The sequence below is a fragment of the Haemaphysalis longicornis genome, unplaced genomic scaffold (assembly GCF_048455015.1).
Source record: "Haemaphysalis longicornis isolate Haplotype H1 unplaced genomic scaffold, Haemaphysalis longicornis Haplotype H1 scaffold_14, whole genome shotgun sequence".
NCBI classification, from domain to species: domain Eukaryota; kingdom Metazoa; phylum Arthropoda; class Arachnida; order Ixodida; family Ixodidae; genus Haemaphysalis; species Haemaphysalis longicornis.
In genome coordinates, this window is record NW_027526245.1 from 31403943 (window position 1) to 31416958 (window position 13016).

Sequence of the window (13016 nt, forward strand, 5' to 3'; positions counted from 1 at the left end):
CTGTTCCTCTTGTGTCGCGCTCCTTCCAAGGTCAACAGTCAAGCAGACTACTCTGCTCAATTTAAATTTACCTCGTTACGCTTCTCGAGGCCGGCTGCCTGGATGTCAGCGCTGCCGTGCGGCGAAGACGCGCGTGAATCGAGGCACCCTTCTTTAACGTTTATGGAACCGCGTTGCCCTAGTCCACGTGCGTTCGGAGAAGGGCTTACGTTCGGGCTAGTTGGTATCCCATAACGTTCACCTTAAGCGCATTAAATCACATGGACACAGAAGACAAGAACAAGCGCTTGTCCTTGTCTTCGGTGTCCGTGTGATTTTATGCGCTTAAGATGAACGTGGGTTGCAAGCAGAAACTGGAACCTATCTAGTGGAATTTTTGGTAACTGTTGCCGCTTGATTTTGTAAAATGCCACCAGAAGCTATTGTGGCGCGGTCGATAGCAGGCTACAGTGTGAATGTTTTTTCTGCAGTAGATGCAGTATTTTATTTTGCAAAAATCCAGCATATGTGAACTTTTTGTAAAGAAACACTGTAGATATCCCTTGTGTATTACATTTCTGTCTTATATTTGCGTAATGGCTTGTTATTGTTCAACAATGGTGACAAGTATGAACATATAAACCGGACTTAGGTGTTTAAATTTGGCTGTGAGTATATCAGACTATTGCGCAGAGTTCGTTTCACTTTGGTCGGGTGGAAGAATGGAGTCACAGACAGACAGACAAACAGACGTACGGACAGAGAGACCTAAATTTCTGGGTTTAGGTAGCCCAAGAAAGACTATCGTATTTAAAATACCTCATCAGTATGCTCCTAACCATTTAGCGCGGCCCGTTGCAAGTTATCATTTATTATGCATATCCTGCGAGTTACGGGAGACACTGCCTCTAATCACTCCTTGAGAATATGTGGAAGCTTAAATTGGGAAACTTTTAAAGCTGTAGGAATTGTACACTTCGCTACCTTCAACCTCGAGTACATATACAACAGACGGAGACTCCACTGAGAGTACAGATCCAAAGCTAAATCGCTGACTCAATTTTTGTACCTGCCCTTGTCGAAGGACGCCACCTGCCTGGGCCTGCTTTTAAGTGTAGAACACTTTAGGGGCTCGCCTTGTCGTCGTAACTTGCTGTAACGCTCAATGTCAAACGACTGCCGGAATGAGGAGGCGCCGCACGATAACGGACCCGAGTAGAGGTCGGCATTCCCTCGTAGGGCGTCCCGCAGAGGCTTCGAAAACCAAGCGGTTAAATAGTCATGACCGTTCGAAACTCGTGAAACGCTGGCGCTTGTCATACATCAACCCGTTTTTTAACGCAAAAAAAAACTGCAGGTACGTTTGACGCAAACTATATGTAATTAACCGGCAGCAACCGCGTTTATTTAGTTCGGAACACTCGTTGGATTGGTTTTTGCGATAGTAAGCGAAAAAAAAGTGGCAGTGCAATGCCGGCACGTTTGGGAGGAAAAGCCAGCACAAAGAGAACAGAACTCCCGCTGGCGCGGTTTTGTGCAGGGGGCGCGCGAGCACTACGGAGGCGGGAAATTTCAATAGCTTTTGGTGGTACCAGTGAATGGATAACGGTGCTACATTCCTATATGGTGAATCACTTTCTCTGCACTTTCGTCAGCTTTCACGTTGAGTGGAACGGCTTTACCTTTTTTCACCAATTCACGGTCCTCCGTTACAATGTCAGCTTAAACAATATCACGACGGCGGGATCATTAACTCCTTTTTAGCTCAAGAATTCAACACAATTGCAGGTGGAAAGAATGAAGACTAGGGCAAATTTCCGTTGCACTCCACGAAGAACCCGCTTTGCTGCTCGTAGGCTCTTGTCGCCCATCCTGCTCTATATAACTCGAGGAAGGTTACAATCGCTGCTATTACAGACCGCCGTAATTGACGCTTTTACCGAGAATTTCGCAGCTGTACACGGGGCTTCGAGCGCGCCGACCTTCGCCATGCTACGTCAGGACACAAAGCCCTTTAATCATATAATTCTACTTCGGGATTGACCTTTATATTTAAATATGGTGGCAGGCAAGTAGATGATCCCGCTGGCTACGATACGCACAAAAAGGACAGCTGATCTCTTCAGTGCTGGAATGCTTCGCATACATATCAAACTCGAACCGCCCCTGATCCGACGAACTTATGTTGGCTTCCAAGAAGGTTGCCTTCATTAGCCCGCACCAATTTTACAAGGCCTGTCTTCACCTCGCACCGACCGACCAGAAGCCAAAAGACTGGCCAGCGCACTCACTGGAGAGCTTATGAAAGTTTGTTTGAGTAGTTACCAATCTTGGTAGTTGCAAACCAAACATATCGTTAAGTACGAAAGTTTAAAAGCCGGAACTAGCACAGAATTAATCACGAACCGTTCGAATAATCGTATATGCAGCCATTACAGCGAACGTGCGCTCAGTATGTTCTTCTAACTACCAGACGACAGTTTGGTGATGGGGATGGACCTTGTTTGTACACTCGCGCCCCTTCATGCGCATCCCTTTTTTGTTCAAGATCCTGTAAAGCTGTCCCTGTCGTTGTTGTCTCCACTCCCAAGAAGACAACTTCTCGGTCCCTTATTAGTTCCCGCGAAGCCACTTCGACGTAGGCACACTTCCGCGTCGACCATTGATGACGTCTGCAGACAACCCGCTGTCACCTCTACGCCTGCCGTCCTTTCCCATTACGCCAGTCGACGACGTCGCACGCGAGAACCCCTGTACCCTGAATCATTAACGAACAGAACCTTTCTGTGACACAATAATCACTTAGCCCCCCTGTCCCTCAAAACAACTGAACAGTTCCGACATTGTCAACTGCGGCAGATTCAGGTACTATCCACTTCGAAACCATGCCGTCCTAGCCACCTCACTGGGGATGGATTGGCCTGCTTTTTTCTATTTTCTTATGACCTGCCGTTTGGAAGCCTTCTGTGACGATGATAACGCAAGGAATCCTCGCTTTCTGGAGACGTAAGACATTCAGGATAGTTTCTCTGACGCCAGGACCCTCTAACCGATTTACAGAATGCAGCACCTCCTCAGCCCCTTGTTAGTATAGAAAGTAATTTATCGCCTCCAGCCACCCCCACCCTCTCCCCTGAATCCATTTGGGCGCTTCCGCATGTTTGTATTATACATATGGTTTATTATAGATCCGCACATAATTAGGATTTCGTATCTGCCACGGGCAACGGCCCTTACTGAATCGTCCCACCGTTAAACACGGAACTGAAACGCGGGAGGGCGTAGAGTTGGTCTAGATGGCGCCCGTTGAGGTCACGCTGAACAAATTTTCTCTAGGCGAAGCAGTGGCTCAACTTATTCTACGGTATTATGGCCAAATATTGTTATTCCACGTCGTTTCCAAACAGATTCGCACATGCAAATGTCTTCCTAGCGTGACATCGGGCAACCATCCCTAATGTAGGTGCTGAAATGATGTCCGGCCCCTTTTTTCTCATACATTTTACATACATACAATTGCATGAAGACAGCCAGAACAAAATCATTCTTCTCCTTACCCCCGCTACAACACCGCATTTCAATGCAACACGCCACGTTCGCATTGCTTTATGGCAGTCTTCCTTCCCCCTCCCTCTCATACTTATGTGTTTATAGGTCTTCGCTATCGTTCTGAGCGGTTTCATGCGCCAGCCTCTCATGCATCGGTAACTGTCATCCAATTACCTACATGGGCGCAGGTGGCAGTATCCCATTCCGGAAGTTTACAGTTTCGGCGTCCTTCGGCCTTGGCTGCCACACCGTACCGGAAGCAGTGCGTTGACGCTGCGAACCGTTCTGTTCATTTGCGCACTACAGATGAAGTCGTTTTTTAATCCAGTCGGTACAGTCTGCAAGAAATTTGAATGTTGTTACGTGTGCCTGTGGGCGTATTTAAGTCGACTGTTAATATCCACAGTGACACCCTGTTTGCCCCAGCATGCCATGTCCCCAGTGTCGGGAGCAAGCTTCACTAATTCATGCCATATGGGAGCGCCCGCAACACCCTTCCCTCTAATTACCAGCAGCGAGAAGTGGAGGGAGACTTTGGGTAGGTCTGACCGGACTATTCAAGAAGCCCTGGTCAAAAGAGCCACCGAAGTCGCCACCACCCTTGAACCGGTGGCCACAGCGCTTCTCTGACCACTTGCTGGAATAAAGTTTTCTCCACCTGGTTCTCACCATTATACTGATAATAAAATTCTACAGATTTATCACTCGAGAGATAGAGAGGACTTTATTACGAACACTGGTCAGGCAATCATGTGGAAGTGGTTTCCTATTCAATCCATGCGCCATATTCACCGCGGCTGCCCCCGTCGCCAAGGATGAACTGGTGCGGGAGCGAGCGGCTAGACAGCAATGCCTTCCACTGGTCTTTGGGGTGGGGGGAGAATAGTATATTAGGGGCGACAATCATGGTACGTTCTCCAACAAGGTATGGCCGTGGGCATATGTGAGGTGCATCGAAGTTGCGGTTTCCACCGTGAAGCAGATATCAGTGGGAACTTGGTGACCTGGATGTGTTTAGCGGCAGTGAATTGCCCTAAATTGGGACGATCTTTCGAGACCCACCTTTAATCATGTTTCGTGCGTGCGCATCCCCGACGCTTCATATTTTTGCTGAACATTATTATCACCCTCATGTATATATTTACGTGTTGCACCTGACACTCTCAAGAAGGGAGCTTAAAACATCGTTTTTGTCACAATAGGCCTGTCTTTTTCTGCTTTGACCTTTTTTTTAAATCCAACCCTTGAAAGTCGTCTTTAAGCCGCAACCACAGCATACGCTTGAGTTCATGATCAAAGAGACCCTGCAACCATTTTTTCTCCTTTTTTTCTAAATCTTAAATGCTTGCGGAACGTAATCAACAAACACATACAGTACGTCGTAGAACAGGAGGTCACAAAATACCTCAGCCAGAAATTACTGCTCTGTACCGATCTTGCTCAAAAAATGTTTTCTGTTTCCCGAGTCTTGGCGCTATTTGAGTGCTCGAAGTACGTCATTACAGCAATAGTGAGGCTGCTGGCCGCTTACTTTCTGTTGGAACAATAAACGCATTCTACTGCCACTTCAAAAAAACAGCCACAAAGCAAAGCAGAAAGGGAAGGTGGATAGTTCTGCTGCGACGAGCAAATCATGCAGTGCCATTCCGTGCTATTGATAACTATAGCTTTGAAAATGCTTCCAGGAGCGAAGGAAAGAGTGAAAGCATTCATCAGAAGTCGTGCGCAGTTTTTTGAGCGTCAGCAGTGTGCACATTTACCAAAGCAACTGGGACAAGTGACAACCACTCTGGATAACCCTCCACTGAGGGCTCATAAGGCTTCGACTTAAGTAGCAAAACAAAATTTGTTTTCTCCGTTTTCCTTTATTCTAAGAACCTTAATTCGATGACCCATCGTCTCTCCACCGCAATCCAGTGACGAAATGTTCGGAGTGGCGGACTGCGCCTATGATCGTGCCTTGTTAGCCTGTGACTTTGTAAGCGTCCGACAGCACAGAGTACCGGCCCCGCCTTCCAAACACGAGCCTCCTGGGTGCCTCTCGATGCCGTACAGCGTACACGACACATGTACTTGCGTCGAACATGTTTGAAAGGGAATGTCCATCAGCTTTATCTCTTCGCCGGCTTTGGGAAATCACTTTGGTTGTAACGTCTATTCCCTGAAAAGCCTCCTTTTTAAATGAGGAAGGAGAGACAGAATAAACATATTTCTATTGTTGATTTGAAGTGACTGGGTAGTAACTCGGTATTACAGGTTGCCGTGTGGTTTTGCTGTTCAGCCGTCCCACGGGATCTTTTTCCGGTGGTACTGAAGGTCCGGGCTGCAGGTCCGCACGCATTCCTACTTCTCACGAGTATATTGACGGGAGTGGGGAGAATACAAGGTAAGGCGTAGTTGTTGGGATGTTGCAGTAAGGGGATTGCAAGGGAAGCGGCTCGGGGAGATATGTGACAGGACGGTGCAGTTATAGTGTGCTGGTTTGGAGACTGGAGACGTCCCCCGATGTGGGATTCTTTGCTGGTGAGTGGAAGGTGTGCAGACGTATAATCATGAGTCGGCAGTGGGGTAAGATAGAGTAGGGCGTAGCTGGTAACGAGTAACGTTAAAGCGGAATGTTGGACGAGTAGGTTATTAACTATAATGACCTAATTCTGCTAGCGAACTTTGACACTGATGAATAAGGTAATAAAACATGAAACGCGTGGGAGCGTGTTTCGTCTTTTATTTCTTTCTTCCCCAAGTGCCACAGTTTGCTGAGCAGTACGAGTTCATAAGGGTGTAACATGTCTGTGAGGACAACCATGCCGCCCGGCCTCGTTGAGGGTGCCGCGGTCGTGGAGTTTTTGGGCCGAAGCATGCACTGCTTTCTTCCTGGTGAGGGAGGCCTGAACTAGGGTTCATACGACGGTGATGGTGGGGGCGATGCTAGATCTTGTAGTAATATGACGGCAGGTGGGGGCATTCTTCGCAACAGCCACCTTCGACACGCTTCTTGGGAGTCCATAATGATCGTGAGATAGTCGAAGGTAGAGGTGAGAGCTACGAGGCCGATTACCATAGTTTCCGCTACAGCCATGAGATAGGGGTACGCGGTGGCGTTGTTGTAGGTGAAGGAAAGTGAGCTGTGATGGTTTAGTGAGTATCGCTGGACAATGACTATTCCTTGTTTCTGTAGCGAGCATAGCGACTCTCTTGGGCACACTAGGGATGCATGTGTTTTGGGATGCGGGTGAATTCAATAGTTTTTTATTTTTGTTATTATCAGACCGGTTAGACGGAATAACCAATTGTGTTCACCGTAACACGTACTGTTCCTTTTCGCTAAATATTGCACTTCCGCGAAGAAGGTTCCACAGTAAAGTCGCTAATTATGCGAGTTGCTACAAGTTCATTGTATAACTACAGCTCAAAAGAGAATGCGGCTTCTCCCCCGCGAAGCAGTACCGTGGGGAGGGGTGGGGAAGGGAGAGCAGAGCAAGTATCCGCTTCGAGCGCCTTGCATATTGAGAGATCTACATATTTTTTTCTTCTCGGCAACTCCGAATACTCTACATTTGCGCTTTGCGTGAAACGCAAGAAAAGGTGGCTATTCATGCCCTCTCGCAGATGTTTTCTGGCTGTCACCCACTAGGCGTTGTACAAATTATAGCATTAGACGCTCGCCTCCGTATGGTCAGCCAATGGGCCAGACATTGCGGCGAAGGCTGCGGGTTGTTATCGCTTAGATACATTTCCACCCGTACTCCGATACGCCGGTCAGGATAGCCACGAAAAGAGACGAAGAGAAGCCACGACGGTACACGTGACCAGGACGATGTAAAGCGCGACATCTCGGTTTTAGTATTCCGGTTCCTATAAAATGTGATGGCGTGTTGCACGGTACGCTTACCTTGCCGTCAAACGCAGCAAAAATGCCGGCGCCCTCGTGACGCGCCATCGTAGGCGCTAGGGACTAGCACTATGCCGGCCTTTGCATATTACGCCGCAGTGCGCTCCTTGTTTTTCAGGGATAGAGGAAATAATTAAATTACAATTACTTCTCTTATGTGGCTGCTGCTTAGATCACCGCGCGCTTATCGTGAGGTTGATAGGAAGGCAGCAGCAACACGACCTCGACGAATCCGCGGCTGCACGCTCATCACAAGCAACTTTCGCCTGTTACAAAGCGAACTACACGTCACAAGCTGAAGCGAGCACAAAAAAAGGTTTATACAAACGCGTGAAAACGACTGTGCGACGCAATTCTTCAGCGCGCAGGAGGACGGAACAGACGAGTCGCACAGGGTAAGCACTACGAATCAAATAATTATTTACTCCACGAGGAATAGCACTGCGGAAGCGCCGTAGAAAGGGTTCCCGAACGTCAAAAATTACTACCGAATTTCCCACCCATCACGTTAAGGGGTTATGGATTGTGATATGCTGTCGATGTCGACGGTCACAGCGCCGACGATGGGCGTTTGCGCAAAAGGCCGAGGCAAGAACATCCAGTCTGCATTATTCTGTTGCTCTAAGGAATAAGCTGGCTTCCGGAACAAAAAAAGTGTCAGCAGAGATATTACGTTACCGTATTTATTTTCGAGCGAACGTGACGTTATGAAGCATTACCCAGTACGAGAGCTGAAGCTTTTGAAGCGCAAGTCCAGCCCAGATTTGTGCGTTAAATTTGAAACAAGCATAGATAGCACGCTCAGTGGGCTCTCGTCTTCTGCAGAAATTTGCGAGTTTCCGCAGTACTTCGGCTCCCGTGCTGCCTTACTGTGCAACCAAAAGGTAGTACACGTTTGTTGCCGCTGCTTAAACAGAGTGGCAGGCGGCCTTAAAAGAGGTTTATAGTTACTGAGGCGCTATAAAATGGACGCCCCGCAGCGCAGTGGCAGAGCAGTGCATAAGGCTATTTTCAGACTACCGACGTAACAGCCAAATCGTGAGCTGTGGACGTAAACAAAAACGGCGTGTCACACAGTTTGGTTGGTTGGGAGGTGAAATGACGTTATTCTTTCAAGATATTACGACAGTTGCGGCAACAGTCCGAACCCGGCCTAACAGTCAAGCAAACTACTGCAGCTGTACGGCCACGGGAGTAAAAAGGGATATGCTTGAAATTCAATCTCCGTATTTATTGTTTTTTTGTGTTTTGCGTAGCTTGCAGGGACGCGAACTGACGCGAACTGACTGACCAGCTACAAAGTTTATCCTTCATCTTTACCTTGAACACAGAACGGGCATATTGTGTAATCGACCGCCAACGACACCGTCTGAATTTTCGGATAATGTGATTTTAGCGCTGTAAATATATCCCCCGAAACGTAATTATTTTTCTCTTTAACTTCATGTTCAACTTAGCTCGCAAGAAATTATAATATCACTAACGCAGCGCAATTCCTGCCAAAAGAAAAACTATGCCAGCCATGTGTATTGATAGCATTTATGGCGATTGCACCTGTAATTTAGAAATTTGCGATGTATTGTGCTCCTGTCGTACCCCATGCTTACTCAAAGATTGTTCATATATACATTACAAGCACAGAAAAAGCGGCTGGGTGTCTTGCAATCACTTGGGGAGCCATTGTTAAGTAGCATAGCTTTGAACTGATACCGTCATTGGTGTCAGATGCTTTGTCGTATGAACTGTGGCAAGCCTACCTGCTAAGCGTCACACGGAAAAGATACGTGTAATGAATACAAGTTATGATAGACACTGGCGTCAGTAAAAATGGCAGTTTTAAGAAACGTGCACTTATTGAGTGAACCTATGGTAGAAAAATTTGCCGAGTTTACTAAAGCCTATAAAAATTAACGTATCAATTGCGCTAGGACCAAGTAGACTTTGCAAATAGCGCGGGGCTGCATCTTTGTCAAGATGCACTAAAAATAAAAAACGGATGCTAAAGTGCTGGCGTCATCAAGGCAAACAATACAATGAGCAAGTTACAAAAATCACCATGGAAATAATCCTGCCTGATCATGTCAGGGAGCCAAGCAACTCGTCTCTCTGGTTTTTAGAGCGAAAGGCCTACTACACTGCATCTTTCAAGGTCATTCATCGCGTCGCATTGACCTTCCCTCGGCGGGCAAGGCACACCTTTCTTACTTATCGCTTCGCTAGCTCCGAACCTCGCACCTGCGGAACGACGAGGCTAGGCAAGGCTGAAACGGCTGCTCGCCCGCGCTCTATCCCTCAGCGCTCGCCGCATGCGCATGGCCTTCAGGGTAAGCGAAAGGATCCACCCAATCATGCAGCTGATATAGACGGCAGGCTGTGAAACCTTAAACCCAGGCAAACTTTCTCGAAATGCTCTGTGGACTGTGTCTGCTTTCGCCCGTGATATCTAGGTTTAGAGGTGTTAACCATGGGCCATTTTTTTCATTTTTTTTCTGCGGAGAAGAATCGGTGAGGCGCAGTTACAGACCATCATGATTACAGCTAGACCACCCTAGCTGATATTTCACAATTGAGTAAAACAAAAATTATTCAACAATTAATTTGTTGCACTGGCTTTATGGCCGCCAGCATATATTTATTTCATTTTTGTACCTTATTTCCACCTTCCTGCTTGTGTACAATGTAGTCTACGTAGTGTTTGTATAATTTTGTCTGCTACTCTGCCATTTGCTTTATAACCTTTGTGCTTAATTTAACTAAAGCAATTGTAAGTGCTTTTAAAAATGATACTCCAGCATCATTTCGTGCGTCAAGCTCAAGCTCATCCCTCTTTTTTTTCTTTCGCACTGCTCACCGTGTCGTTATGCAGAACAGCGATGCTTCAATGTATGGTCAGCAGTGTAAACCTGACGATAGTTGCACTTCTGAGCATGCAAAAATGCTTTAGTGCACAAATGTTTTGGGACTAAGTAAGCGTTTAGCTAGGCTTGCATTCGCAATGTTTCCTCGAGTCGCCGAACTCGTTGCATGACCAGGGGAAACTTTCATTTGCTTTTCTTGAGCACTAAAACACTACACTCAAAGACAACTCAGGGTTCAGCTATGCCACAATGCCCTTGATTGGCCAATCCAAGGATTCAACAATAAGAGTTTAACGAATGATGATGCCGAACGTATGATTTAGGTCAAAAGTTTCGTCTGCGCTTTTGCATCACGTTCTGCTTTGTGCACTGCCACAGCGCAAGTCCCATTTTGCAGCCAAATGGTGTGCCCGATGTGGTCACTCGCCAAGATTTCTACGCGCACCGCATGGATTAGTCACTCGAGGGCATTTTGGTGAAACTGAACCACGGGGTTGCCCTAAAGTGTCGACATGGGTTCAGCGAAGTTACTCCAGGGACCACCTTCGTTTACAGCTGTATGAACAAGCTTGAATCGAAACTTGTATTTTTGTTTCTAACTTGCCGCAAAATTTTCACACGTGGCCTCTGCATAAAAGGCCATTCCTGACAGGATCATTTTCTTCTGTTTCAAGTGCTCTAGGACGGTAAAGTGCGGCAGGGTAACGTGCACGTGTTTCAAATTCAAGCAAAATTCATAAAATTTGAACAAACGCCTTAACTGGCAATTGGAGGAAAGAAAAGCAGACCTTTGATGAACGCAGACTAAACGCGTGTTCACGGTGCACGCTGCTTGTTTTGTTTTTTCTTTACAGCGCCTGCTCACGAGCCCAAGAGAAATTTCGCGAAAAGAACTCTAACAATGCCGGCGCGACAACTTTTAAGGCGGCGCTGCCTAGGAAACCGCGACGAGATACCCCGTGCACCCGCAGTAGTTGCATGCAGTGGTGCAGCGACGACGCAAAAGTGGCGTCGTTGGAGCTCGGACTCACATGCTGTCTCCGGTGGGCATGGCGTGATCCGACTGCACAAACCCGACGGGGGGCCCAACCGAGCCGGTGTCCTCATAACGATTTTTTCTTGAGAGCCGAAAGGAAGGATGTAAACAACGCTGAAGCATGAAAAGAGCGGCGCATGCGCGATCGATACGCCTTCTTTTTTTGCGCCCCCGATGAACTCGCGGTGTGCGCACCGGCGCCGATCGCCGCCTCCACCGACCCCGCGTGCCTGGGCCGGGCGGGAATACGCGCCTAATTGAATCGGCCGGAGACCCCTGGGGCAAAACTGACAGCACCCCCCGGGCGCTTTTTCTACCACTCAGCGAGAAACTCGACGACGGCGCTGTGGTGAAAAAGTTTGGCGCCGTTTAAAGTTCACGCAGGTGTTGTGAATTGACGGGAGCGTTGGCATGGTGTTGACAGGAAGCCATTCAGCACATAGAGACAATGGCGCCAGGCCACTATTGCTTTCGATTCGTGAAGAAGTATGCACGGTGGCTGCGCTTTACTTACAGTGCTTGTGTGACAAAAATAACTATGGCCTTTTCGCCCTGGAGCGCTAATTAGCGGTCGAAAGAACGAACATCCCGCGCAGTCAGGAATATAACAGGGAACCAAGCCGAAATAATTTTTAAAAGAGGTACGTCTTTGTCATTGTGAGGAACTTATTGCATCAACAGAATGTGGAATTAGGGTTGTTTTATAGCTTGAAGCGTTTTCACTCTTTCGAAAGAATGTGTGACATCCGCCTGCGACATTGCCAGTTGTGCTGTTCGGAACAATGCTCAAACTTAACTAATCGATTTTCTTTCTACGCTAGTCAGCTGCGCAACAAAACAAACATTCGTCCTAAACAGCGGGTTTGAAATTAAGATGACCTTTTATTTCAGAAGCAAGTGCGCAACGCTCAATGCGTGCGCATTCATTAAATACTCTTTCACCGTAATTTGTGCGCGTTAGCTGGAGGCCATTGTAGTTTGGGGGAGGGGGGGGGCACGCCTATTTACGCAAGGCCGTTCGGACAAACTTTTGTTAGCACCAGAAATGCATCTCAATGTGTGATGAAAGATGGCCATAACTGGCACATTTCCTTTGCACTTCCATCAGTAATATAATCGATGGTCTGACGCGTTTCGGAACGTTCCGTTCCTCCCTATCGTAGTTATATCGACTGCCATTTCCTGTTGTATGGTTATTCGTCGCTGTTTAAAAAAATATGATGTACCATAGGGTAGTCGAAAGGGCCTCCAGGCAGCGGCCGCCCAGGGACTTGTGGACCGAGATGATCAGCATCGCCATGGGTCTAGAAATGAACTTCGTTCTGGTGCGCATAAAGGTTATTCCTCCTGCTGCTCCTCCACATTTCTTGTATGTTCTTTTTGCGGTTTTGTGCGCACATAGCGAGTAAGACAACACGCCATCTCTTTCCCTTGTGAAAGACCGTTGTCTTTTTGAAAGATGATTTTTATTTGTACATATGAAACACACTTTTGTTGAGCAAGCTTGCTTTCAATGTTTTCATCGTTGCACGCCTTTTTGGTGCGCCCCTGTAAAATAACTTCCACTGCGCGCTTTATTATTAAACCTCGTTCTGTATTACATTGTTTGCAGCGCCCACGGTTACCACTTTACTAAAAGTTTGATTTGATTTGCTCTGATCCGCATCAGCAATACGGGAACCTAGGCCATCACCATAGGCTG

At 47.3% G+C, this 13016-nt stretch overlaps 1 protein-coding gene across 1 annotated transcript in view; it reads right to left on the minus strand.

Moving 5' to 3' along the window:
- LOC144165227 (uncharacterized) overlaps positions 1-11487 on the minus strand; it is a 113429-nt gene extending 101942 nt beyond the window's left edge. Inside the window, exon 1 of the mRNA XM_077695345.1 lies at positions 11310-11487. Within this exon, the coding sequence (XP_077551471.1) occupies positions 11310-11437 (128 nt within the window). The 5' untranslated portion in view covers positions 11438-11487. The remainder of the gene's footprint in view (positions 1-11309) is intronic.
- Between the last annotated feature and the right edge of the window lie 1529 nt (positions 11488-13016).